General features: G+C 38.8%; 3 protein-coding genes across 5 annotated transcripts in view; 1 reads left to right on the forward strand and 2 right to left on the reverse strand.

Annotated features, from left to right (window-relative positions):
* The window catches only part of cep295 (centrosomal protein 295), a 27,430-nt gene extending 25,999 nt beyond the window's left edge, over positions 1-1,431 (reverse strand). Inside the window, exon 1 of one of the 2 annotated variants that reach the window (XM_067366382.1) lies at positions 1,328-1,431. The gene's annotated coding sequence lies outside the window, so the exon portion shown is untranslated. The remainder of the gene's footprint in view (positions 1-1,327) is intronic. The other variant, XM_067366383.1, reaches the window with a different exon arrangement.
* The window catches only part of med17 (mediator complex subunit 17), a 15,719-nt gene extending 1,705 nt beyond the window's left edge, over positions 1-14,014 (forward strand). Inside the window, exons 2-13 of one of the 2 annotated variants that reach the window (XM_067366398.1) lie at positions 178-428; positions 502-665; positions 748-967; positions 4,761-4,897; positions 4,989-5,070; positions 5,437-5,589; positions 5,853-5,983; positions 6,134-6,318; positions 8,791-8,928; positions 12,904-13,021; positions 13,105-13,264; positions 13,580-14,014. In XM_067366398.1, coding sequence (XP_067222499.1) covers positions 194-428; positions 502-665; positions 748-967; positions 4,761-4,897; positions 4,989-5,070; positions 5,437-5,589; positions 5,853-5,983; positions 6,134-6,318; positions 8,791-8,928; positions 12,904-13,021; positions 13,105-13,264; positions 13,580-13,788 — 1,932 coding nt within the window. In that variant the 5' untranslated portion in view covers positions 178-193 and the 3' untranslated portion in view covers positions 13,789-14,014. Of the gene's footprint in view, positions 1-159; positions 429-501; positions 666-747; positions 968-4,760; positions 4,898-4,988; positions 5,071-5,436; positions 5,590-5,852; positions 5,984-6,133; positions 6,319-8,790; positions 8,929-12,903; positions 13,022-13,104; positions 13,265-13,579 lie in introns of both variants that reach the window. The other variant, XM_067366397.1, reaches the window with a different exon arrangement.
* A 67-nt stretch (positions 14,015-14,081) lies between these two features.
* Positions 14,082-26,346, reverse strand: LOC137005476 (V-set and transmembrane domain-containing protein 5). Its single transcript, XM_067366421.1, has 4 exons — positions 26,119-26,346; positions 15,884-16,210; positions 15,249-15,392; positions 14,082-14,705 (listed from the first exon to the last, which is right to left on the reverse strand). The coding sequence occupies exons 1-4, from the start codon at positions 26,189-26,191 to the stop codon at positions 14,674-14,676; spliced, it is 576 nt and encodes a 191-aa protein (XP_067222522.1). The 5' UTR covers positions 26,192-26,346; the 3' UTR covers positions 14,082-14,673.
* Between the last annotated feature and the right edge of the window lie 279 nt (positions 26,347-26,625).

Here is a 26,625-nt window from a genome sequence, read left to right on the forward strand (position 1 = left end):
ACGCAATGATATTATTTAATAGAAACTAACTATTTTACATATTTTTTAATATTAATTTTTCCAGTTTTAATTGGGTCGTTATGCATTAGGGCTGCACAATATTGAAAAAAACTGACATTTCGATATTTTGTTATATCTGTGTGTGTGTGTGTCTCTCAGTGTCAGATCTCTCTGCAGAGCTGCAGCCGTCGGCATGATGTCAGGAGGTCCAGCGGTGCGGGTGAGCATCGAGTCGTCCTGCGAGCGGCAGGTGCAGGAGGTGTCTCTGGACGGCATGGAGACGTACGTCCCTCCGCTCTCCATGTCTCAGAACCTGGCCAAGCTGGCGCAGCGGATTGACTTCGGCCAGAGCTCGGATTCGGACGAGGAGGGGCTCGAGCGGGAGAGCCGGGAGCAGTGGAGCAAACCGGAGGCCGAGGAGGACGAGGGTATGTATGTTTGCGGACGTCCCGTTGCGTCGTCGGCGCTGGTTGACGACTCGGGCTCTGCTCTCTGCCGCAGGTATGGTGAAGTTCCAGCCGTCGCTGTGGCCGTGGGACTCGGTGCGTAATAACCTGCGCAGCGCTCTCACCGAGATGTGTGTGCTGCACGACGTCCTGAGCGTGCTCAAGGAGAAGAAGTACATGGCGCTCGACCCCGTGTCCCAGGATCCCTCTGTGGCAAAGGTACAGCAGGACTTCCTTCCCATGCTGTGTCCTGAGGTTCAGCTCTCTGTCTGTCTCCTCATCACGCGTCTGCTGTGTTCAGACCCCGCAGGTTTTCCAGCTGATCAGTAAGAAGAAGTCTCTGGCCACGGCCGCCCAGCTGCTTCTGAAAGGAGCCGAGAAGCTGACCAAGTCTGTGGTGGAGAACCAGGAGCAGCGGCGACAGCGGGACTTCAACTCCGAGCTGCTGCGTCTGCGATCGCAGTGGAAACTACGCAAAGTCGGCGACAAGATCCTGGGGGATCTCAGTTACCGCAGTGCCGGTAATGCAGTGATTTTATCAGTTAGAGGCTGTGTGATGATGACGTGTTTTTGTAAGTTAGCATCACTCTGGTTCCCTCAACAAAAACCCAATACGATTTTCCATTGGCTTATGGATTATCACAGAAAATAAGCTTATGAGTCGTACTTCACAGATGAGCACAATGCTTTACAGAAGTAAAAAGCTAAATATATGCTATAAATGAACTACATCATGATCACATGACTTCAACATCACCACCTTTAAGCTTCAACTCATTCAGTCTTTATTTAAAAAGATTTTCCCTGAAAGTTTGAGTTATAATTGTTTGATTATAAACACATCGAGGCTGTGAAAGAAACTAGTTAGTAGATGAGTTTACCTGTTCGGCTGATGTTTAGTGTCCCAACAGTCCAGTTTAGACACTGGTGAGCAGCTGTCTTTTAAAGACCAGTAAAAGCTTTAGGAAATGACAAAGGGGTTTCACTGATGAATTGAGTGCTGTAGAATAAAATGTGAACATTTGTTGAGTTTGTGTTCTCCACAGACCGCAACTCTTATTTTGCAACCTTTTTTTCTGCAAGCGTGACTAAATTTATAGTCAGCTCAGCGTGTGCCGATCTCGATCACGTGACACTGCTTAGGACACACCACTGGGAGATCCAGTGAGAATCCGTTTGAATTCTCTGAAATATTAATAACATTGCTGTGAGATCTTGTGGGAAGCATTCAAATTCAGCACAGGATTCTCTGCTTTAGACCACAGATATCAGATGAAATAGCGCTGATGTGGAAACCAGGAGAAACTCTGCCTCGAACAAATTAAGGCTCTCCAGTCAACAAATCACCATGGATTTAATGTAGTAACGCTTACTGAAACTATGGTGTTGTGGCAGAAATACTCTAATGCTTTTACATTATTCATTTTAGGTTTCATGAACACTTTTGAGAGTGAAATTCAAGCACTTTTCAAGGACTTTTTAAAGTGCTTCACACTTTTTCCAGCAGTTAAAAGCACTAAATATTATCCAGATTTAATTTTATTTTCAATGTGATGATTTGTAAAACTAAAAGTTAAGATGAAGGAAAGCTAACACTTCTAGTAGAGCTGCATGATTAATCGTAAAAAGATCACATTCTCGATTCAAACACCCACACGATCTTACTTTATTAAAGTACGTTTATAGAGCAAACATTAAAGGATTAGTCCACTTTCAAATAAAATTTCCTGATAATTTACTCTCCTCCATGTCATCCAAGATGTTCATGTCTTTCTTTCTTCAGTGGAAAAGAAATGAAGGTTTTTGATGAAAACATTCCAGGATTTTTCTCCTTACAGTGGACTTCAATGGACTCCAGACGGTTGAAGGTCCAAATGTCAGTTTCAGTGCAGCTTCAAAGGGCTTTAAACGATACCAGACGAGGAATAAGAGTCTTATCTAGAGAAACCATTCATTTTTGAAAAAAATACTGTATATGCGTTAGATAAACAAATTATCGCCTTCCAAGTGCTTCTGCCAAAACCGCACTTCCGTATTCTTCAAAACGCTTACGCTGTGTGTCCTACACCTTCCCTATTCTACTTATGGAAAAAATTAAACTGGCTCCGCATTCGTTCCGTAAGTAGAATAGGGAAGGCGTAGGACATACAGCGTAAGCTTTTTGAAGAATACAGAAAGCGGAAGCACATGAAGGGTGATTTTGTGTTTATAAAGCATATACGTTTACAATTTTTTTTGAAAATGACTGATGGTTTCTCTAGATAATTCTCTAGATAATAAATCCTTATTCCTCGTCTGGGATCATGTAGAGCTCTTTGAAGCTGCACTGAAACTGTCATTTTGACCTTCAACCGTTTGGGCTCCAGTGAAGTCCACTATAAGGAGAATAATCCTGGAATGTTTTCATCAAAAACCTTCATTTCTTTTCAACTGAAGAAAGAAGGACATAAACATCTTGGATGACATGGGAGTGAGGATTCAACGATTCACCTGTGTATTATTAAACCTTTGACAAAATCATACCAAAACGTTCAAATCTGTTGTCGTACTGCCGCGCTGATCCAGTGAGAGCAGTTTTGAATCACACAGTAGTTATTTCTGTTTCAAATATTCAAATTATCACTGAAGTATTGAGATAAAAGTTTAAAGTTAGTATTTAAACACTGATGTTTATGTTTACGATCAAAAATAGAGCAAACTACATTTTAAATCTAACTTGGCGCTTCAAATAATGGTTGTATCAGTTACATCTTACACCACTAGGTGGTGACAAGTGACTGTTAAAAATGTATTTTTCATTTAATCATTCAAAAGATTTGTTCAACGTAATGAAACAAGTACATAGCAGTGTTAATTTTGACAGCAAATTTTGATTTAGTTTTAGTCTTTTGTCTTTTAACTAAAATGCCATTTAGTTTTAGTCTTATTTTAGTCATTGGAAATTGTTTTAGTCAAGTTTTAGTCCACTAAATCAACAGTAGATTTAATCAACTAAAATCTAATTTAGTTAAATTGTAATGCATAAAGCATTTCTGTAACAATACACAGATCCTATACACTGATATAGGTACATCTGATATTTCCCAAACTGTTTGTTCATAAAGTTTTAGTAATTTTTTGTTTGTCTTTTAGTTTTTGCTTTTAAATGTTTATAAGTTTTTATTTCTGTTTTTTTACTTTAATACCTCAGGTTGAGCTAAAGCTTAGAAACTAGATGAAATAAAATGTTTACATTTTTATATATTTATTTTTTATTTCAGTTAATGTTTATTTCAAGTAATGAAGATTTCTTTGGTTTTAGGTTTAGTTAACTATAATAACCCTTATACTTGTAAAAATATATTGAATAATGTGTCAAATAATGTTCTTAGTCTTTCCTTCCTGGGACAGAAGATACAGTAGTTAATATGAATTAAATATAAATTAAATTAAATAAAGAACAAAATAACAACAGTGACCAGGAAAAGATTATAATTTTAAACCATCCCGAAATACACAGTGACTCTTATTCTGAAATGTCTGCAGTCTGCACTGTAGCTGGCTGCCCATGATAAATATGCATTCTTACAACCGTCTAAAACATACTACAATATAAACATTGTGTAGTAAACACTGCCATAATTCCTCAACATTAGCTTATAAGCAATCGCTTGGCATAAATGTGCGCTATTCATTAATTGCAGAGCAGTCTGAAGTGCTGCTGCACGAGCCTGTAGAGGGCGCAACAGCACCGCTTTTCCCGCGGTTAGATCAGCACATTACACTACAAATGTGTGCATCTTCCACACAGGACAGTCCTGACTGGATATCTTCCCAAATCGTCCCTCTTTAATTTTCGTCTTTTTTTTTTTTTTTCATTGACGAAAATTAGAGTACATTTTAGTCATAGTTTAGTCATTCAAAACGCTTTTTTATTTAGTCATCTTGTTTTCGTCTGTGATAAAATGTTTAAGAAATTAACACTGGTACATAGTGAGTCATTGAATCATTCATTCAAACGATTTTTTAAATATTCATTCTAATTAATCAAACATTTTAAATAGACTGCAGCAATTAATATTTTGTCAGAACATTTAATAAATTACATGCTACTTTGTTTAGTTGTCTGTTCAAAATTGTGGGAGAATCGAGATCTCATTTTATCCAGAAGCGTGCAGCTCTATTTAAATGTGTGGATTACAGCCTATATAGTGTTCAATTTATTAAAATAAATAAAAAATAAATTCTTCTGTATTTGTCATATGGTTATAAACAGCCTGTCCTTATGAATGTGAAGATTATGAAGATACGAGTGTTCAATATGTGGTGTTTCAGGCTCTCTGTTCCCCCATCACGGCACGTTTGAGGTCATCAAGAACACAGACCTTGACCTGGAAAAGAAAATCCCTGATGATTATTGTCCGCTCAATGTGCAGATCCCCAGCGAACTGGAGGGATCAGCGTATATTAAGGTAAAATCCAGGAATATCAGTGATGTAACTCACCTGACATCACATGTTGTTTTCCACAAGAAAAATCATGCTTTTCCATGTCTTTTCCCAGGTGTCCATTCAGAAACAGTCTCCTGATATCGGAGACCTCGGCACCGTCAATCTCTTCAGGAGACAAGCCAAAACTAAACCTGGTAAACACAGCTGCAGTGACTGCTGTCAAACAATACTTACATTTGGTGGATGTTGAATGGATTTCTGTAAGATGTTTTAAAGAATAGTTTTGGTGACCATTTACTTCCATTTTATGGACAATATAAATAAGTAAACAATGACAAAATGTTCATTTTTGGGTGAAGTGTCCCTGTAGGTTTCTATTAAAATTGGGCATATTTCTAAAATTCATATTTCAACTCTTTGTTCGCCTCATTGCTCATGGATGTTTTGAATGGCATTTCAGAGCAAATGCCTGTTTTGTGTTGTTTTCTACTAGACGCAGATGCTCTGGGGTGTAAATGGTGGCTCTGGCCTCATGTCTGATGGTCTGTTTCCTCTCTCAGGTTCTCAGATGTGGCATTTAAGGCTCGAAGCTGCTCAGAATGTGCTGCTGTGTAAGGAGATTTTTGCTCAGCTCTCACGTGAAGCCGTTCAGATCAAATCACAGATTCCTCACATCGTCGTCAAGAACCAGATCATCTCGCAACCCTTTCCTGGTATTTACCTTTACAGTTCTTCGTTTAGCAGATGCTTCTATCCAAAGCCTCTTACAAATGAACAACATAACAAGCAATGCGTATGTGATATGTGATTCTGTTCATGGACGTATTTAATACCTTATTTGAGTACTAATTAAATTAAAGTTCCATAAAGGCAAAATGTAAAAAATATTTTAAGACCAATCTAAACTAACTGCAAACGTCTGATATTATTATGATTGTTATTTCTAGTGTAACTGTGGGTGTGTGTGTGTGTGCAGGTCTGCAGCTGTCCATCTCTCTCTGTCACTCCACTGGAGAAAAGAAAAGCCAGAGAGCATCACCGGACAAGAGCAAACCAGATGACCACCTGTATGTGTTAGAGCACAACCTCCACCAGCTCATACGAGAGGTACACACACACACACACACACACACACACACACACACACACACACACACACACACACACACACACACACACACACACACACACACACACACACACACATCAGAGACAGGCTCTTGAGTCACTGAGTCTGAGAGGTGTGTTTTCCTGTAGTTCCACAAGCAGACGCTCAGTTCGGTGGTGATGCCGCATCCGGCCAGCGCTCCGTTCAGTCATAAACGCATGCGGTTGGCGGGACCCATGGCCTACGACAAAGCCGAGATCAGCTCACTACAGCAGAATGAAGGACTGCTGGAGAAAATCATCAAACAAGCCAAACACATCTTCCTGAGAAGCAGGTGCCCCATACATACACAAACATCTCACATAGGAGCAGCACTATATTCCCACAGTGCATATTCACACAGAAATGGACTGCTCCTCACTGTTTGTCTGATCAAGAATGATTTTCTTAGTAAGGATAATCTAGTAATCATATATAGATATAGTATAGTCACTAAAATGCATGCAGTACACCATTAAAGGCGACATATAAACTGAGAAATTGGGTCAGAGAAGTCCTACAAACTACAAAGTGAGAAGTAGGCACGTGTGGAAGTGACCAAAAAATGACATCTGGATATTTTCTGGGATTTTGTCAATAGAGGGTATGCATTGAAGTCACTTTCCCGTCGGAACACTGCCCCCTCAGCTGGACTGAGTGGCAAAAGAGCTGCTGGATGACTGGATTTAATAGGGGAATCTGTAAAAATGTGAGTAAAACAAACGATTATCAGTTTAAACTAACGGTTGAACTCGATAGTGTTCCTTACAACTTGCCAGAGATCCATGGATATTGACAGGCAGCCAGGAATTGTTTCCAGACATTTATGTGTGACTGATTTGGACAGCAGGGAAATACATATAAATACAATATAAGTAGGTCTAAATCGGTGTGATCAGTTATATCAATGTTATATATATATATATATATATATATATATATATATATATATATCGTTATATCATCCAGCCCTAAAACTTGTATAGTTTTTATCAGTGTTTATTTAAAAGCACCTAATTATGCTGAATATAATATTTAATTGATGAGTTGTCAATAGAGTATAATAATACAGTATATAGGGTATGGTTTTATCCCAAAAAATCCAACATTTTGACACAAAATGACAACTGCAAATACAAGTTTCTGTGCCTGGAGTCCAGTTCCATTTTCAGCTTTTCTTTTCTGTAGCTTTCGACAGTCTGTTTAAATATACCTCAGATTTCTTGTCAAATCTGTTTTTCACAGTCAGTCGCAAAGCTCTTTCCCGTTTTTTGTGTGTTTTTCACGGCATTCAAGCTGAAAACCAATGCTGCCGATCAGTCTTTTAGCCACTCAGTGGGCGTAACCACAGTCACTCTGGCCGACTGTGACGTCACGTGCATACCCTCTATAACAATAATTATTAGGATATTTTGATAATTACTACATTTTTCTGAGTGTGTTTTTGTGCTGCTTAAGTCTGTCGTGGGCGTCTGACTCGCACAGCTTTTCATATTCTTCCAATTCTGTGCAGTGGTCAGAATATTAACTTTTTCATTATGGGCAGATATTTCGCTACCTTGGAATTATAAGGTTGCATTCTGAGCAGTTTTGAGATATTGAGCTTCAAAGTTCTTGCATTCCATACTCATTTGTGGATAGAACGTTTTTATTTTCTAAAAAAAAAAGTCCCAAAATGTAAAAAAAAAAAAAAAAATCACATAATGTAAATACGTTGTCACAGAATAAGAATATGTGATTAACATATATATCTATATCCTTGTAATTCCAAGGTGACTATTTGCCACCTTAAAATGATTTCCAGGGACATTTTACCTTTTATAATGGCATTTATTTTTCTAACCCTATTAGATGTGTGCATCATCTTTGTGTCAAATTCTTGCATGTAATCAGTAAATTCAATTAGCAATATATCTGCAAGCAGTAGTTAAGGGGCTAAGCACAAAGAAGGCACAATAAGTCATGCCAGCATGGCTGGGAGGATCAGACCAACTGCAACAATGAGCAATTCAAGGCATATTAAAATGATTATAGACAAAATGGCTGAAAAATCATAAACACAGTCACTAGTATTTGGCTGTCACCAAATTGATGTGGTGTTGTCAGAGTAAGTGTCAATACGCCAAAGCATTGCAGACATACAGCCTTAAGATTCTTTTTGGCATCATTCCTCAAATCTGTTGCTGTATATGGCATGACTCCCTGAATCTAATGAGACCACATTTATTATTTTTGGATCATCAGATGTTATAAGCAAAAATAGCCATTTTTGTATCTCTGGACTAGTAGGTGGTGTTGCACTGAAATACAGCATGTAACCTCAGGTCATGCTTGTGATGACATGGACCAAGTTTGGTCTGAATATGATAAAACGTTGCGGAGATGCAGCCTTACATCGATTTTTAAAAGTGTTACATAATAAGACACAGTATCAATAAAATCAGGATAAAGTCTGCTCACTCATTGTTACATGAACAATTACAGTATTATCGTAGGCAATGCATATCAGACACCCCTAGAGAACAACATACGCTTTAGTCTGAAAAACAAAACAAAAAGTAACCCTTCAAGATTCTGTGCATCCAAAATAGTATTTTTTTTTTTTAATTATTATTTAAATGTTCACAACTTCATGTGAATTAATTTGTTACAAGTCAAACGTTTGTTTTCATAACTTTTACTGACCACAAGTGTGTGTGTGTGTGTTGTAATGTTGATCAAAGGTTTTGTCCATTGAAAAGTCTCTCTCTGGCCTTTCTTCTCTCAGGACGGCACGGACCATCGACAGTTTGGCCAGTCGTATCGAAGACCCTCAGATCCAGGCTCACTGGTCCAACATCAATGATGTGTATGAATCCAGCGTCAAAGTGCTCATCACCTCTCAAGGATACGAGCAGATCTGCAAGTATGACCTTGACACAAAAACACATGAGCAGCTGTTACAGTGAGAGTAGCTGAGAATGCAGGCCGCGTTCATCAAACAACCATGACAAAGGCTGAATTACACCACACAACTCTTAACACAAACCTTTGCACAGATTGGTTCACGTTCTGGAGCCAGAGCCTGTTCTCGGCCGGGCGAACTGTCGCAAACTGGCTATGTGTTTCCACAGACTTGACGAATGAACGCTGACATAACGCACCTCTGATTAGTTGAGTTAATACTAGGAAGAACAAGCACACAGTTTGTCTTAAAGTACTTCAATTCATCTTTTTGAAATTTAAGTCTTGGAAAACCCCTGAAAGCAGCCATATTTATGAAGAGGAACTTGAATAGTGCTTGAATTATTGAAAGACCGTACATATGAAAGTAGTGTTTATTTTTTCAATAAAACACATTTACAATCTTTTCACACAAAATTAACGCTGCAGCCGGTCTGATAGATATAAAGTGTGACAATGCTTGTATATTTCAAAGTATGTGATACAGCTTTCATTCTTCAGGCCAATCATATATTCATGGGGGGGAAAAATCAGTTTGAATGAGGAAAGCGATATCTTTGTCATAGTATCCTTTAAATGGTTAGGGGGATTTCCCATGACTGATAGCGCTGGTCAATGGATTGATTTCATAGACTGTAAAAAAAAAAAATGGATGCCGCACCTCCACTCTATTCCATTGTAGAAAAGTGAAGCTGCCAATCTCCCAATATGCCACTGATCTGAGTCTGCCCAGTAGTGAGCATAAACTGGAGGCGCCTGCTGTCAAGGCCCCACCCACACTTCCGCATAATCATTTAGTACAGTTTACTGCAGAACAAGTCATGTTGGTGTGAAATAAACAGTTATGGAAATGTAGAAATTACAGTTAAAGCTCCAATCTCCTCCTGAAAATCCTGGATCTGTTGGAGCCTCAGTGACTACCTCGCTCAAGAGAAGCTGTCAATCACAGCTGTCTATCATGATGTCACACCCCTGTTTTTATAGCATCAAATAACTAAAACCTAACTTATTTAAAAAAAAAAAAAAAAAAAAAAATACATAAAATGACAAACCCTCTTTGGAAAAAAAATATTTGAAGTGTAATTTAATTGTTTAGTTTGTCTCACATCCCATTAGATTACATGGAGAGGGCGGGGTTTATGACCTATTCTGGGACCAACCACCTGGGGGCGATCGAGATGCTTTGGCTTCACTTTTCAGGACTTGTGCGGCACGCTTGATTGATCTATGAAGTGAAGCGTCAAATTCAGCTTCACCCCAGCGCCGCTTTGTCTGTCGGTTGAGCCTTATAAGGCGTTGTTCAAAGTTAAAATAATTTCCTTGTTTCGTTCCAGAATGAATCAGCGTTTTTTTTCTCATAGACTGTAAAAAATATGGACGTAGTGTTCGTGACGTCACCTGTAGATTTGCGGCCGTTTCCATCTTCGATCACAAGGTGAATCCAATCCGTCGCACTTGGGTAAAGCGTCAACAACACTTTTTGTGCACAAAAGCGTGAAATCCATGAAATATTGATATATTATCAATTGTTTGCATCACATTTCTTCTGAATGAACTGCTCTCCATCATCGTTCTTCAAGAAATTATGCAATCTGAGCAGCATTTATAAAACTGTATACGATCGTTTACATTAGACCATCATAAACAATTGAGCCCGTGTCCAAAGTATGATTTCTCTGTCTGGACCATAAACCGCACAGCAAGCCATATTATTTGATAATTGTATGAAATAATCCCAAAAAATCACAAACACGGCAGAGATGTCAAATTCAGCAGCTGGAATTAGCTGAGGTAACATGACGGCTCACAGACAGCAGCGGCAATCCACCTGTCACTCAAGTGGCCACGCCCTTGATTATGCAGAATTTTAAGGCTTAATATAATTTAAACAGATGAGTTATAAGAGAAAATTCACCCCCCTTACCTTCACCCCCTTGCAGTATAGACCAAAACCACAATTTGTACCAGGCTGTAAACATGTTTTTTTTTTCTGTTGTAAACTTAGGCATTTTATCATGGGACTCAATGAGATTCTCTCTTTTGGAGCCTGTCTCTAGCGGCCAGTCGATGAATTGCAGTTTAAGTCACTGCTGTACTGGGGGAGGATGCCGCTTGGTTTTTCTTAATGAACGGTCTACTAACTCGCTCTTAAAGCCAGTCCTTTGCCGCCACCTACTGGCATAACTATGTAGCCTGCACTGAATTAGTTGATAAATCCCAGTAGCCCCTCACTGCAGAACACACAAGATCCAGGGGGCGGAGACGGGTAGGTTTTGGGATATGTAAAGTGGGAGGAGTTGGATCTCCCCTGGATTTCATGTTCCGCAGTGCGGGCTAGTGTTGTTTTTGGTGGCCTGTTTTAATTTTAGTTTTAGTCTAGTCTATGTGTCAAGTGGTCATTTTAGTTTTTATTAGTTTTAGTCATGTTCATACTTTTTTGGTGATGTTATCTTACATGTGAGCTGCATCTGGTTCAAATTTTGTATAGTTAAATAAAGTGTTATTCATTTTTTCGCAGCTAGATGGCACCCACAGACGGTAAACTCCAGTTTAGAGGCACTTCTCGGCACTTGTTAGAAGTTTTTCAAAATGGTTAGATGCATTAAAAATTCGAGTTTCTAAGCTTTAAGATGATACCCATTTTGTGTTATTCCACATTGGAAAACGAACATGGATGGGTCCGAGATCATTGGATGCACACTGCATCCCGGAAAGATGAGAGACATTTTTAGCCAAGTATGTTAAATCATTTCCTGTGTAATATCTTGTGAACAACGCAATATATTATGTTGATTTTGGATTCATTTCGTAAGAATCATAAGAATCTGCTTTAAATAATGATGTGCATTTTCTATGATCTGTGCACTTTTCATAAAGCACGTGAAGTCTACATATTTCCCTATCGGTCCCTTTCTCTGTGTCAAACGTAACTTTGTTTGTTGTCATTTACGCTAACTCACTGCAGCTGCATCTTCTAAATAATGCCACGAGTGGGGCTTGAAGAAGTGCGTCTGCGCAGTGCGACCTGATGCAGCCTCTGAAGTGAGACACAGGAAACAGAAATGCTGCAAAATAATAATAATAACGTGACTAAACGAGACAAAATAACGTTATAAAATTTCGTCTCGTCTCGCTTTGGTCAACGAAAATCAAGAGACATTTTAGCATGGTTTTTATTTTGTAAACCACATTTAGTCTTGTTTTTATTCGTCAACAATATTGCAAAATACGTCTAATTATAGGCATTGTCACATGACCAGCATTTACGTTGCGTCTCGTTTTCGTCACGTTATAAAGGTTCGTTGACGACGATATAGTTAGTCATAATTTTCGTTGACAAAAGCAACACTAGTGCGGACCATCTCATAAATCCGCTTAATTAACATGCATTATAAAATCAAATGTTATTGATTGAACAGTAATAGTCAATATAAACTTTGTATTTAATAAATATTATTAAATAAATTATAGATATAAAAGACGCAACATACAACTTGAGTAAAAAAAATCCTTAAAGAAACAATATTGCAAACAAGTCATTATATTGTAATTAATTACAGTGAAATGCTCTACATTTTACAAATGAAACTCCTTGTTTTCTTCTGTTATTACATCTTTTAATAAGAGTTGTGTAAGAAGTTTATGCCCTCTTTCTGTTAGCTCTTCTGTGCACTGAATATTTTAGGGCTTTCTTAATTTTCCCGTACTTACCATTGTATACTTTGTACAGTTTATTTGTACCATTTTGTTTTATTAGTATAGTTTTTATTTGTCTATTAAAACAAAATGATAACGAAGATATTGTTTGATAAGTGATTATAGTCTTTGAAAACTGAAAAAGTGGAGCTTGAAAAGTCCTGGAATTTAATTTGACAGTTTCTGTACAAACCCTTGGTTCAGCAGTCAGTGGACCTTTATCATCTCCTCGTGTTCCCAGATCAATCCAGCTGCAGCTGAACATCGGTGTGGAGCAGATCCGAGTGGTGCACCGGGACGGCCGCGTCATCACGCTCTCGCACCAGGAGCAGGAGCTGCAGGACTTCCTGCTGTCTCAGGTACTCGCGCTCATGCTTGTGAATGCAGACAAACGAGAGAAACCACTTCATGTGGTGCTAATGATCTGTGTGTGTTTGTGCAGATGTCGCAGCATCAGGTTCATGCTGTGCAGCAGCTGGCTAAAGTCATGGGCTGGCACGTCTTGAGTTTCAGTAATCACGTGGGCCTCGGCCCCATCGAGAGTATCGGGAACGCCTCCGCCATCACGGTGGCATCTCCCAATGGAGAATACGCCATTTCAGGTGCACAAACAAACACATCTACACATGCAGTGCTCTGGGTGAGCGAGGTTCATGTAGACCCATAAACACAGTGTTCACAAATTATTTTAAAACTAAACGGCACATCACAGATGCATGTAAGCTTGTTTCCGCCATGGAATATTAATAAACGTAACTGTGGCTTTTTATCTTACATTTCTCAGAAAACCTTTTTTTTTCTGTGAGGTTAGCAGTTCTGACTAATGTCTCACAATTCAAGACTTTGGAATATAACCCTGGAATATTCCTCTCATGCTTGAGTTTGGAGCTCACGTCTCATGTCTTGTCTGTCTGTAGTGCGCAACGGTCCCGAGAGCGGCTGTAAGGTGCTGGTTCAGTTCCCGCGCAGTCAAGCCAAAGAGCTGCCCAAGAGTGACGTGGTGCAGGAAGCCAAGTGGACTCACCTGAGGGGTCCTTACAAGGAGGTGCACTGGGGCCGAATGGAGGGAAGAAACTTTGTTTACAAAATGGAGCTGCTAATGGCCGCACTGACACCGTGTCCCTAAAGCTCATGGCATGTGTGTCGCCTCTTCTCTCTCTGTCTCACACTCCTTTGACACGTTGCTTTTCCCTGATTGCTCATGCTGTGATCTCATCTGTAAATGACTCCTGAAGTGCTCTTGAGCTTCAAGCATGGAGTTCACAAGACATTTTTCTAAGAAAAGGCCAACGATGGCCAAAACATAATAAAAATAAAACATTTGTACTTCCAGCTTTGCATTTTTCCTTTGTTGTTAGAACAAGTTTGAACAAGCAGAGGAAGGTGATACTTGTGTTCACGGGAAAAGATAAAAGCAGACAAATAGAAGATCAAGCAAAACTCTGTTTAATGAGTACAACCAGTGCAGGAATTCAACATTATGCAAAGGTTGTTTATTTTAAAGCTTTAGGATCAAAAATTTCAGACCTGTTTTGGCCAAAAACACTCAAATCTGAAAAAATCTGGGATTTTTTTGTATTAAATATTTTTGTTATTCTTTGCCCTAAATATTCCATTTGCTAGATATTACTATTGAGCCAAGTTTAAATCTTATCATCTTGTGACATTTGTACACTAAAAAATAAGTTGAGTAAATCTGGTACCTGACACACAGATGGAAATTTGCCCCAGCAATATCAAATAATTGTTAAAAACCCATATCCAGTTAAAACGCACACACATGCACACATTTTCTACCAACAGGCACGATACATGATGTTTTACTGTATTTGTATCGCAAACACACATATTGTTTCCGGACTGGACTTCTGGGATCTGCCACACTGACTGATCAATCTTCTGGGACTTTAGAGCGAAATTCAATAGCTGATGTGAAGTTCTTCACTTAGCTCGTCCTCTCATCTCAAACACTTTAATGAGCGTCTCGGAGACCGGTGGCTGTTTGTTTTCATCACAGTGGCTGTAGTTCAGTCTCGGTGTGCTCTGTGTACAATACAAATAGGTTCATTTCAATTACATATCTGTAATATTACAACTTACAGAAAATATGTACATACCAAAATTGTTCAGACTGAAGATGGGTAAACATTCATGTTCTGCTAAACACTCTTACTGATGGAACAGATTGTGTGATGCTTTTCTCTTCCGTCCTGTAAGTGTGTGTGTGATCTAATCCAATACCCCGAGACGTGCATGAAATAAAGTAAATATATGCCTTTTCAACAGTCATTAAACATCCCAATGTTTGCTGGGAGTACAATCCCAGCAAACATTCGGATGTTTAATGACCGTTGAAAAGACGTCCCTCCAATATGTCCCGTCATGGTTGAAAAATAGTTCCAAAATTAAATTTGAATGGACACCTTTAAAAAAGAAAATGTTTGCATGAGACATAAAACCTGTTTTGGTATCAAAACATAGTCAGGCATGCACACACTGAATAAGACAATTACACATTTTTGTGTTGTACCTTTCCTCATTTATAAGCCACATAAATAAAAGATTCTGCTGCTGCATAAAAGTTACCTGGTAAGCATCTTCTTTGTCTCCAGACTTTTATGAAGTGGTACAGTTTATTCAAGAGCCACATACACAGCATTAGAAATGCAGCCAGTGTTCCCAGTACAATGACGAATACAACCAAGAACTGGATGTCCTCATACAGCACCTCTGAAACATACATGTAGCATTTGTTCAGTGCGAAAATAGGAAAGTTATATTAAAACGTTTTCGACATTTGTGTTTTATAGCAAAAAGTAATGTTATTTTCACATTACTTTTCTAATTATTTAATTTATTTACTTGTAAAAACTATTGAATACTGGTATGGATAATCAGCATCTGATGCCAGAGACCACTGTCCAATGTAAAGCATATACTGGTGCAACCAGTGCTGCCAATTTAGATTAGATTTAGATTTAGCGACTTCTTTGCCCCTTTTGAGACTTTTTTTTCAAAAGTGACAAATCTAGCAACTTCTTGGACAAACCTTATCTAGATTCCGTGACTCACCCACTGATCTATATTTATATTAATATCAGTGGACTCACCAGTATGACGCCGTCAATCGGCATTTAGTGACCAGTTTTAGCTACTTTCAGCTGAAAGCAATTGGCAACACTGGGTGCAACCAAAGGACAAATAACTTTAAAGCTACTCACCAGTTACAGTCAATACCAGACCCATATCTTTGCTGCTACCAGTCATTTCTGTCACAGTGATGATGTAATAGCCAGAGTCTTGGAGACGTAAGTTGGATATGGATAGAGAACCGTTGGGATGCGTTTGCACTCTTCCCTCGTACATTTGCGTGACATTTGCAGAGCCACCAAGGACCCAAGCTGCAATCCTTTGCTGCCTGTTTACGGAACTGAACATCCATCTGATTGTTGGAGTCCCAATGCATGTGATGTCCACGGAGAAAAGTGCACTTCCCTGAACTGGTGCAGTGACGGTGTTCCTTGGCACCTGAATGGTAATTGCCTGAGCTTTAGAAAGTAGACAGAGGAGAAGTTTGACATGCATTTTGGGGCGATGTTAAAATATTGTAAAATAATAATGTTTTATCAGTCAGTCCATTTACATGCACACAAGATGCAAAAGCAGCACATTTCCATAGAGCATCAACTCTGTTAGTATGATGAGACTGACATTACAGTTTCAGGACAGGAACTATTTGTCTGAGCAATGCAAGTGTAGGATTTGAGGGTGAACCAGACACAAATGAATCTTGAGGATGATTTGTTCAAACAGAATATTCCATACAATTCTGAATCAACACTTGGGACCCTAAAACGGGGCTGGCTCATCTTCCATTTGGGATGCCATTCAGTCTAGGAACCCCCAGCTAAGTACTTTATGGACATGCATGCTTCCTAGCTAAGGAAGAACGTTGTCAACTTGGGGCAATAAACCCAAGACTAATGTTCAAAAAGACAACACTTTGTGACGCACAGCTTGAGCCCCATGAAGACAGTTTGCTTGATCCCTGAAACATAGATACAAAACTTTTGAGTGACCTCTGAGTGACAGAGTTGAAATCCACAGGAAAATCCCACAGAGACAGTTTTTATACAAACCCGATTCCAAAAAAGTTGGGACACTGTACAAATTGTGAATAAAAAAGGAATGCAATAATTTACAAATCTCATCAACTTATATTTTTTAACATATCAAATGTTGAAAGTGAGACTAATTCAAATTCAAAGCTACAAATTCAAAAAAAAGTCGGGACAGGTAGCAATAAGAGGCCGGAAAAAGTTAAATGTACATATAAGGAACAGCTGGAGGACCAATTTGCAACTTATTAGGTCAATTGGCAACATGATTGGGTATAAAAAGAGCCTCTCAGAGTGGCAGTGTCTCTCAGAAGTCAAGATGGGCAGAGGATCACCAATTCCCCCAATGCTGCGGCCAAAAATAGTGGAGCAATATCAGAAAGGAGTTTCTCAGAGAAAAACTGCAAAGAGTTTGAAGTTATCATCATCTAGTGATGGGCAGAGCGAGGCTTCGTGAAACACTGAAGCAGTTGAATCAAATGTGCCGTGATGATTCGAGGCTTCGAAACCGTCTGACACTTGACTCCACGGTGACCCCTAGTGGTCAAAAGAGTGTAAATGCAACAAAACTCAAACTAAACATGCAGTAAAAACACCTTTTACAAATATATTGCAAATGTTTTATTGAAAGTAAAATCTATTAAATGCAATTAACTAATTCTCTAATAAGATTAGGCTACATATAGAGTGACTGTATATCTGTTTTTTTTATCAATTTTCAAGGCTTGTTTCTCTGTTCCATGGCTCAAGCTAAACAGGCCAATAAGGGATTAATAACTACCATTATTCATTTTAATTATTCTAATGTCTAATTAAAACATCTACAAATTTATAAAACTGATCAGAGATCAGGTAAAACCCATAGACACTTGTTCAATGCTTCTCAGTGAATCTGCATGATTCATGGGTTAACTTTATCATCGCCCTCTACCGGTGAACCACTGAAATTTCGAACTGTTTTGAAATGTTTCATAACAGTGAGGACGTAATGAAGCCTCGTTTACTAAAATCACGTGACTTTGGCAGTTTGATACACGCTCCGAATCACTGATTCGAAACAAATGATTCATGAAGCATGTGTTTCGAAATCGGCCATCACTATCATCATCTACAGTGCATAATATCATCCAAAGATTCAGAGAATCTGGAACTATCTCTGTGCGTAAGGGTCAAGGCCGGAAAACCATACTGGATGCCTGTGATCTTCGGGCCTGTGATCTACTGTGATGGAAATCACAACATGGACTCAGGAATACTTCCAGAAAACATTGTCGGTGTTGAACACAATCCACCGTGCCATTCGCCGTTGCCGGATAAAACTCTATAGGTCAAAAAAGAAACCATATCTAAACATGATCCAGAAGCGCAGGCGTTTTCTCTGGACCAAGGCTCATTTAAAATGGACTGTGGCAAAGTGGAAAACTGTTCTGTGGTCAGACGAATCAAAATTTGAAGTTCTTTTTGGAAAACTGGGACAGCATGTCATCCGGACTAAAGAGGACAAGGACAACCCAAGTTGTTATCAGCGCTCAGTTCAGAAGCCTGCATCTCTGATGGTATGGGGTTGCATGAGTGCGTGTGGCATGGGCAGCTTACACATCTGGAAAGGCACCATCAATGCTGAAAGGTATATCCAAGTTCTAGAACAACATATGCTCCCATCTAGGGTTGCACGGTTTACCGGTACTACGGTAGTATCGCGATACCAAGTGTCCAAAATACTGGCGGTGCCACTCTATTTTTTTAAACGGTAGTATCGTCATTACGGTTCTACCGTAAGTACTGTTGTATGTGGCTTGTGGGGCAGTTGCTAAAACGTTTGAATGGTTGTGTTGCAAGTAAACAATATAACGTTAGCGTCTTTTTGTCTTCCTGACGTTTTTCTGTGGTGCCCTTTAAGCGCGCAAAAAAAACCTGTGTGGAATTCGCGCCTTATAGACCATATATAGTATTGTTTGTTTTTTTTCCAACAAGCATCTGATTCGGATCATTTTAATTTGCACTGGTCTGTTCCTGTGAATACAATGAATTTAAATACAACGTTTGACCGCGAGAAACTCTTGAAAAAGAGCAACACACGTAGTGAAATATGGAATTACTCCGGATTTTTACCTGATGAGACTGGAAAACCTATTGATGACGGAAAACCAATCTGCCGTGAATGCATACAGAGAATTCAAGCTAAAGGAGGAAACACCAGCAACCTCATTAAGCATCTTCGGAAGCATCCCACATCTTTTGCTGAGTACACAAAGGTTAGTGGAACTTATTTACCTTAAATAATTCATCTTAATTTTTGACGATGTCCCGTTTAACATTTCAGTAGCCTAAGTTGTTGCATATTATTCGCGCTATCTAGAGAGTGGGACTGAAAAGATTTTGCGACAAAGAATGTTATTCATTAACATGACGACATCTGCAGTTTGTTCTTGTCAGCGCTTAATTCATTTATAATGTTAAAATCAGCTTGTTTCGTTTCAAAATATATTTGTGTTTTGAACGAATCGGGTGAGTAAATTGTTAAACGAGCCATTCACGAAGTTTCGTGTGAGTAATCACTTGCTTCATTCCTGATGCGACCAGACGTTTCTTTTGAATGGCTAATTATGAAGAACGACTGCCACCTACTGGATGTTGTAGTTTCCCATTTAAATGTAGTCCATAAAATAATATTTTTCATATTTCATATATTTGTATTTGGCATTTTGTAATTAAATCTTCATATATTAAATAAATATTCATTTATGCAGTTGTAATTGCAGTGTCACTTCAAGTGCAGCTTCTGTGCCAATTCTGCAGTTCTAAAATGTATTTTGCTTACACCGATTTCATTTGATTAATTAAATGTCATATCACTGTTATTTTATTAAATGTACAGTACTAACATACAACGTAAATGTAAAAACAATTTTCTGTATTCTATTGTATTGAGAAAAAAATATGAAATGGGCTAGTGAATATATAATTTATTTTTTAAATTCAAAATTTAAAAAAAAAGTTATGCATTTTTACAAACAAACTGAATCCAAGTAATTAATTTCATTTTTTTTTTCTTTTTTTCTCAGAATCAGAACCATGCTGCCCTAACTGGTCCCCAAAGCCACACAGTTAATCCTGCCACCAGCAAGTCACAGCCCACCATCGACAGTCTCTTTGAGAAATCCAACAAGTATGAAGCAACATCCAAAGAAGCAGCTATTTTAAACAGAGCTGTTGCTGAATTTATTTGTCTTGACCAAATGCCAATATATACAGTGGACAGGTTTGGTTTCAAGCAACTAGTTAAGAAGCTCAACAGCAAATATGAGCTGCCCAGCAGGAACTTTTTCATGAACAACAAAATACCAAAATTGTACACAGAAACTAGAGAGACAATAAAAGCAGAACTTGAAGGATCTGGATTTTATTCATGCACTACAGACCTCTGGACCAGCAGATCAATGCAGTCCTACATGGCTGTAACTGCTCAGTTCATAACAAAGGATTGGCAAATGCAGTCATGGTGCTTGGGCTGTGCAGAACTTAATAGTGACCACACAGCAGAGAGCCTAAGCGAAGCCTTTTTCTGAGATGTTGGAAGAGCAATGGGGGCTCAATTTACATGACATGGCAGGAATTACAACTGACAATGCTTCAAATAACATCAAGGCCTTCTCTGATTGTAACTGGATTCCATGCTTTGGGCATAATCTTGACTTGGCAGTTCACAAGGGCCTCAATGTTGATCATGTAGGCAATACCTTGTCTCGGCTTAGAAGAACTGTCTCTGCTTTTTCACGATCCGCCAAGCTGACAAGACAATTAAAGTCAAAGCAGGCTGACCTTGGTGTACCACAACACAAACTGATACATGACGAACCTACCCGTTGGGGGTCAGCATATGACATGGTGGAACGCTTTTTAGAGCAGCAGCAAGCTGTTTGCGCTGTGTTCGCTGATAACAGAAACAAGTGGCACCTCATGCCCAAAGACCTGGATGTTAGTACAATGGAAGCACTGAAAAATGTGCTTGGACCTCTAAGGGAATTTACTGATGCACTAAGTGGAGAGCAGCATACCACAATTTCCTCAGTCCTGCCTCTGCTTTGGAACTGAATAAATTTTGATAGCGTCTGCTTCTGACAACCAACTAAGTTCTCGTATCAAGGATTGCATAAGGTCTGATCTGCAAAACAGATACAATCAGAAAGAGATACAAACAACGTTGAACTGTTGTACATTTTTAGACCCGAGATTCAAAGACACCTTTGTATCTAATGTACAAGAGGTGGTAGCACGGTTTCAGCAGCAGGTTGAGAAAAGCTTGATGCATGCAGTCCCATCAGTGAAGATCCAAACTCAGCCTAATTCCGGGTGTCCAAAGTCAGGGCTAAGTGGACTTTTGGCAGGTATTATAAATGAGAAAAGAGGAGCAATACCACACACAACTGAGGATGTTGTTACGGTCTCTGCAGCAGAACCACAGGTAAGATTACAGTGTACTCCATTTTGTATGTTTATATTAAATTAATTACAGCACTGTAGCTAATATAGAGATACAGATATGACTTAATTGAATGTTGTTTATGTATTTACATTCACAGCAAAAGCTAAGGAGGGAGTATACCACAAAATGCCAGAGACGGATGCAAGAGATGACCCACTCAAATGGTGGAGGCAAAATGAGGGCAGCTTTCCAGTCCTATCGATGTTCGCAAAAAGATACCTGTGCATATCTGCCACGAGTTGTGCATCAGAACGCATTTTTAGTTTATCAGGCAACATATGTACACCTCTCCGTTCAAGGCTGACCTGACATCATTTGGATATGCTGGTGTTTCTTGGCAAGAATTTACACCAGGTCAAGAAATTGGGCACCTAAACTGTAAAGCCAACAGCATTAATTTATTCAGAAACAGTAGAATGTTCTAATGTTCTCTAATGAACTTTTCAGATGAATATATGAATTATTCTTATTTATCTTCAATTTCATTCTTCACTTAAATCCAAGTTTTATGACTTTGCTTATCCAAATTCAATTCTTAATGTGATGTGTATACTTAGTACACTGAGAAGAGTTTCAATTTACATGACTTCATTACTGTACAGATGGAGTACGTGCATGGCACATTTTAATTAGTTGCTTCATGACTGTTCTTGTGTTTTTCAAAGAGCCAGTTATTCATTCTCATTAAAAAAAAATATTCTGAGGACAATTTGGTTTTCATTTATATCTTAATATTTCTGTCATTTTGCTTCATTTTGTAGATCTGAATTTTGAATTAATACAATATGGCATGGTATCGCGATACTACTTGGTATCGTGATACTTCAGCTGGTATGGTATCGTAACATTTGTTTATGGTATCGTGACAACCCTACTCCCATCCAGACGTCGTCTCTTTCAGGGAAGACCTTGCATTTTCCAACATGACAATGCCAGACCACATACTGCATCAATTACAACATCATGGCTGCGTACTTACTTAGTTTCCTTTCTTTTCCATTGAGAGTCTAGTGTTCCAAGTTAAATTTTGCCACAAAGTTTAATCAACGACTCTACAGTCTTTGCCTGCCCTAAAACTTCAAACTCCAGCCAGGAGGGAGACTCCACTCCTCCGCCAGCACACCAGAACGTGATTGGCTTCCCATGACATCAATCCAGTCATGAAAAGACCTGCAGAAAATGAAAGAACCTGGGAAACGCCTTTCTCCAAGCCTAGGATGCCGACAAAGGAATCCCCATTTAAAGACACAAACGACAGATGCATTTATACCTCCAGATTCTAACTGAACTGGTGCATTCATATAAAGTTTAATAATAATAATTACAGCCCGTTCAAATGAACGCTGGACGATTCAGTTTCTCAGTCATAAAATAAGTGACTCTTCTCAAATTCCCAATAAATGAAACAATAATTCCCTTTGAGCTAAATTGACCTGTGTCACTTACACAAGACAGGGGGTGGAATGAATTTTGGGAAACCTGTTTGGAAATAGTCAATATTTTTGTAATTACGTTTGGTGCTGCTAGTGTCATAATGTGCTCACTGAGAAGGCATCAACTGTAAAAAGATGGCAAGTTATGAATGTTAGTTGTGCGTAACAAGCTAGTTGTGAGACATTGAGTTTACAATTAGCTGAGCAACTTTGAAAATGTACAGAACCTTGTGACGCAACTCCTAATCGTTGTGTGGTCAAGTCATGTCGGGGTCAGATTTCTATCCACATTTACTCTGCTGTTCGAACTCTTTAAACAAGCTAATTGTAAATAATAGCTGAGCAGCTACTCAGATGCACAGGACCTTTGGGCACAACAGTAGCATGTCTGACTCCAGATCAGAAGGTTGCATGTTCAAATCACGTCAGGGTCAGATTTCTATTTTCATTTACTCTGCTGTTTGAACGCTTTAAACAAGCTAGTTTTAAAACATTCAGTTTACAATTAGCTGAGAAACTTTTCAGATGTACAGGACCTCGTGGCACAACGGTAGCGCATCTGATTCAGATCAGAAGGTTGCATGTTCGAATCACATCGAGGTCAGGTTTGTATCTACATTAACTCTACTATTTGAACTCTTTGAACAAGCTAGTTATAAAAAATAGCTGAGAAACCTTTCAGCTGCACAGGACCTTGTGGCGAAATGGTAGCGCACCTGACTCCAGATCAGAAAGTTCTCTGTTCAAATCGCGTTGAGGTCAAATGTAAGGCTTTTGTTAAATCAGAAATCCTTACTGCTAGACCTTACAACTAGTTCAGCAACAGCACAACTGTGCAGGATCTCTTGGAACAAAGATAGCTCATCTAACAAGGTCACCCAGCTTATGAGGTGGCTTGTGACAGGCTGTTCATCCCCATCTCTTCTACTGCTCAAATTGCAAACCATACTTTCAAAGCCTTGTTACAATGTCAGATGTGTAGTTACAAAACCAGTGTACATACAAACCAACATCCTCCTAACAACTACAAAGATGTGTGCAAAGAGCAGCTAATTGAAAATGCCCTTAAAATCAGAAGCCTTATGCGGCATGTGCTCAATTTTTGTTTACAACTAGCTCAGCACCTTCCACCATTGTGCAACGGTATGTCTGACTCCAGATCAGAAGGTTACATGTTCCAATCACGTCGAGGTCAGATTTCTCTCCACATTTACTCTGCTGTTTGAATTCTTGAAACAAGCTAGTTGCAAGAATTAGCTGAGCAAATTTTAAGTGCACAGGACCTTATGGCACTATGGTAGCATGTCTGACTCCAGATCAAAAGGTTGTGTGTTCAAGTCACGTCAAGGTCAAATTTCTCTCTACATTAATGCTGGGTACACACTAAAGGATTTTTGAAAACTTATAAGATTTTCAAAATGTGAGAGACCACAAGCATGAGGACAAAAAAAAAAATCCTAGATTTAACCGTTTGCTCCTATAATGTGTGGTGTGTAGTGATATGACAAAGACAGCACACCACACACGAGCAGATTTTCGACTGTGAACACAGGGAATCTCGCAAAACCTCTCGACACTTCAGAATAAACATGACGGACGATAGGCAGGAAGAAATTGCGTTGATAGTGTTTGGAATGATTTTGGTATGTTTTACTGCACACGTTGTATAAACACTTGTGCTGTTGCCACAAGTCGACAAGCTGATCCTCCATCTCAATCGTGTCTGTCTTCTGTTGTGAGCGCAGGGGACGAGCATACCATTTGTGTCCTGCACTGCCTGATCCTGTTACTGTTTCCAATCCTGCCGGTCTTGTTTTCCCCCTCTGGGTAGTTTTGGATTGTTTTTGTTCTATTTTTTTATAACAACAAATCCCATAACTCTGCATCTCTGAGTCCTCGCCTCATCCCTCAACCCTAAACCTTAACAACTGCAAGTGTACATGCTGTGTGCCATTTGGGACAGGCCCAATAACGGAAACTATGTAAATAAAACAACATCAATGTCTAAAATAATTCACCCTAAAATGAAAATACAGCCATTATTTATTTACTTACCCTGAATGCTTAATATAAAATTTTGAATAATATTAGTCCACAAAGTCTGACTTGTGATGCTAGAGATGTTTTTTCTCTCCATTTCTTTCACCGATGGAGTTTGGGTTCCTTGCCACAGTCACCTTTGGCTTGCTTAGTTGGGGACACTTAACATTCAGGTAAATTATTGATTTGACTACACTGACACAATCGGATGAGAACAAAATATGAACTTTCTCGAGCTGAATAATGCCACTATTGTCTTCTGCAGAGCTGCTTTACATCAGAATCTGAAGTTTGCATCACTGATTCTGCTTTCCTTTTTTATTACCATGAAGCTGCATTGTATAAATCTGTATAAGGTGCTATAGAAATAAAGGTGACTTGACTTAATATACCTTCATAAACAACAGTATGCCCCTATAGTGGCTGTATAGGAGGATTTCCTGGAGTAGCTTCATGATATGATTCCTTAGGGTAAGATCAACAAATGGTGAAAACACCCAGCAGATGTCCACTCATGTGCTTGTCCTTTCTCGGCAAGTTAATAATTACTCTCCTTCAAACCAAAACAAGTTAATGGAGTTCACTACCAATGATATGATCAACAAGCATTTTAGAAGTAGCAACCTTAATCATTCGCTTATCACTGGTAAAAAATGACCCGCTTTAAAACACTTCTGTTCTGACCAATCCTAACTTAGCAAGCATTATTTTACTACTGTCCATTCCTGTTTCCTACACACTGAAACTATGCTCTGAAACAGTGTCTTTAAGTAAATTGGGCAAGAAGCAAAGAATTTGAAGTGACAGGAAAATGAAGTATGAGGTTGGAAACAGGATTGGCAAGCCTGACTCTTGACACTTGTCCTTCAGTGAATACTGTAAGTTACATACGTGGCAGGTTTTTTTTTTTTTTTTGCCATGTTGTTCAGCTGCAAAGTAACATCTAGCCTTGTTATACATTTTGATATTACATGAAAATACCAAATACTACATTGGCAGTTTTACACAGGATTATTACACTGCATGCTATTACAGCGATTGTAGAGAAATTCTGTGTTTAAAGTTTGAGGGTTTTGTTTGAACAAATGCATAGCACAAATACCTGAACGATTCAAACAAAAACACTGTAATCATATTATTGTAGTTCTTAATATGCTTTAATTTCTTCTGGAATCATAAAATATACACATCTGTGCACAAATGTTTATGTAGATGGGTAAATGAGGACATAACATAGACGTCTATTATTTTCTATTTGACGTGAATTATTATGACTGCACACTAATCCAATCCAAACCCTAAAAAAAGATACTTTTGTTCCCAAAGAATATCTATGTAAACTAATGCAAACACATAAAAGTAGACACACATATACTTACTGAAATGGCAGAGACAGAAGATAAGATATAGTATCTGTGTGTTCTGAGACAAACAAATCCATGCGGACCTCATTAGACTGATTCCTCCATATGTTTATATACAAGTTACATGTGATTGTCTTTATAGCTATGTCATAACTATAGACTTTCACCTCGTCTTTCTCTGCTATCCTTTATATTTGCTGCAAACTTCCTTATGCCAGTCTTTTCGTGTCCATCTTTTCTTCTCTTTCCCTTTCTCTTTCAGTAATTGCTCAATTTTGCTCTTTTCCCTGTGTGATCTGTTCATTCAGCAAGTCTTATTTACCAGCAGGACTGCACAGCGATACTGATCAGACCGGTTCAACAGCCAGTGAAAACACACACACACACACACACACACACACACACACACACACACACACACACACACACACACACACACTGTACTCACATGTGCCACACAGAGATAGAATGGAATCTCAAGCACAATATTAGACTGTAGGGGTTTTTTGTTCATAGTGAGCA

This window comes from Chanodichthys erythropterus, chromosome 17, assembly GCF_024489055.1.
Source record: "Chanodichthys erythropterus isolate Z2021 chromosome 17, ASM2448905v1, whole genome shotgun sequence".
In the NCBI taxonomy this organism is placed as follows: Eukaryota; Metazoa; Chordata; class Actinopteri; order Cypriniformes; family Xenocyprididae; genus Chanodichthys; species Chanodichthys erythropterus.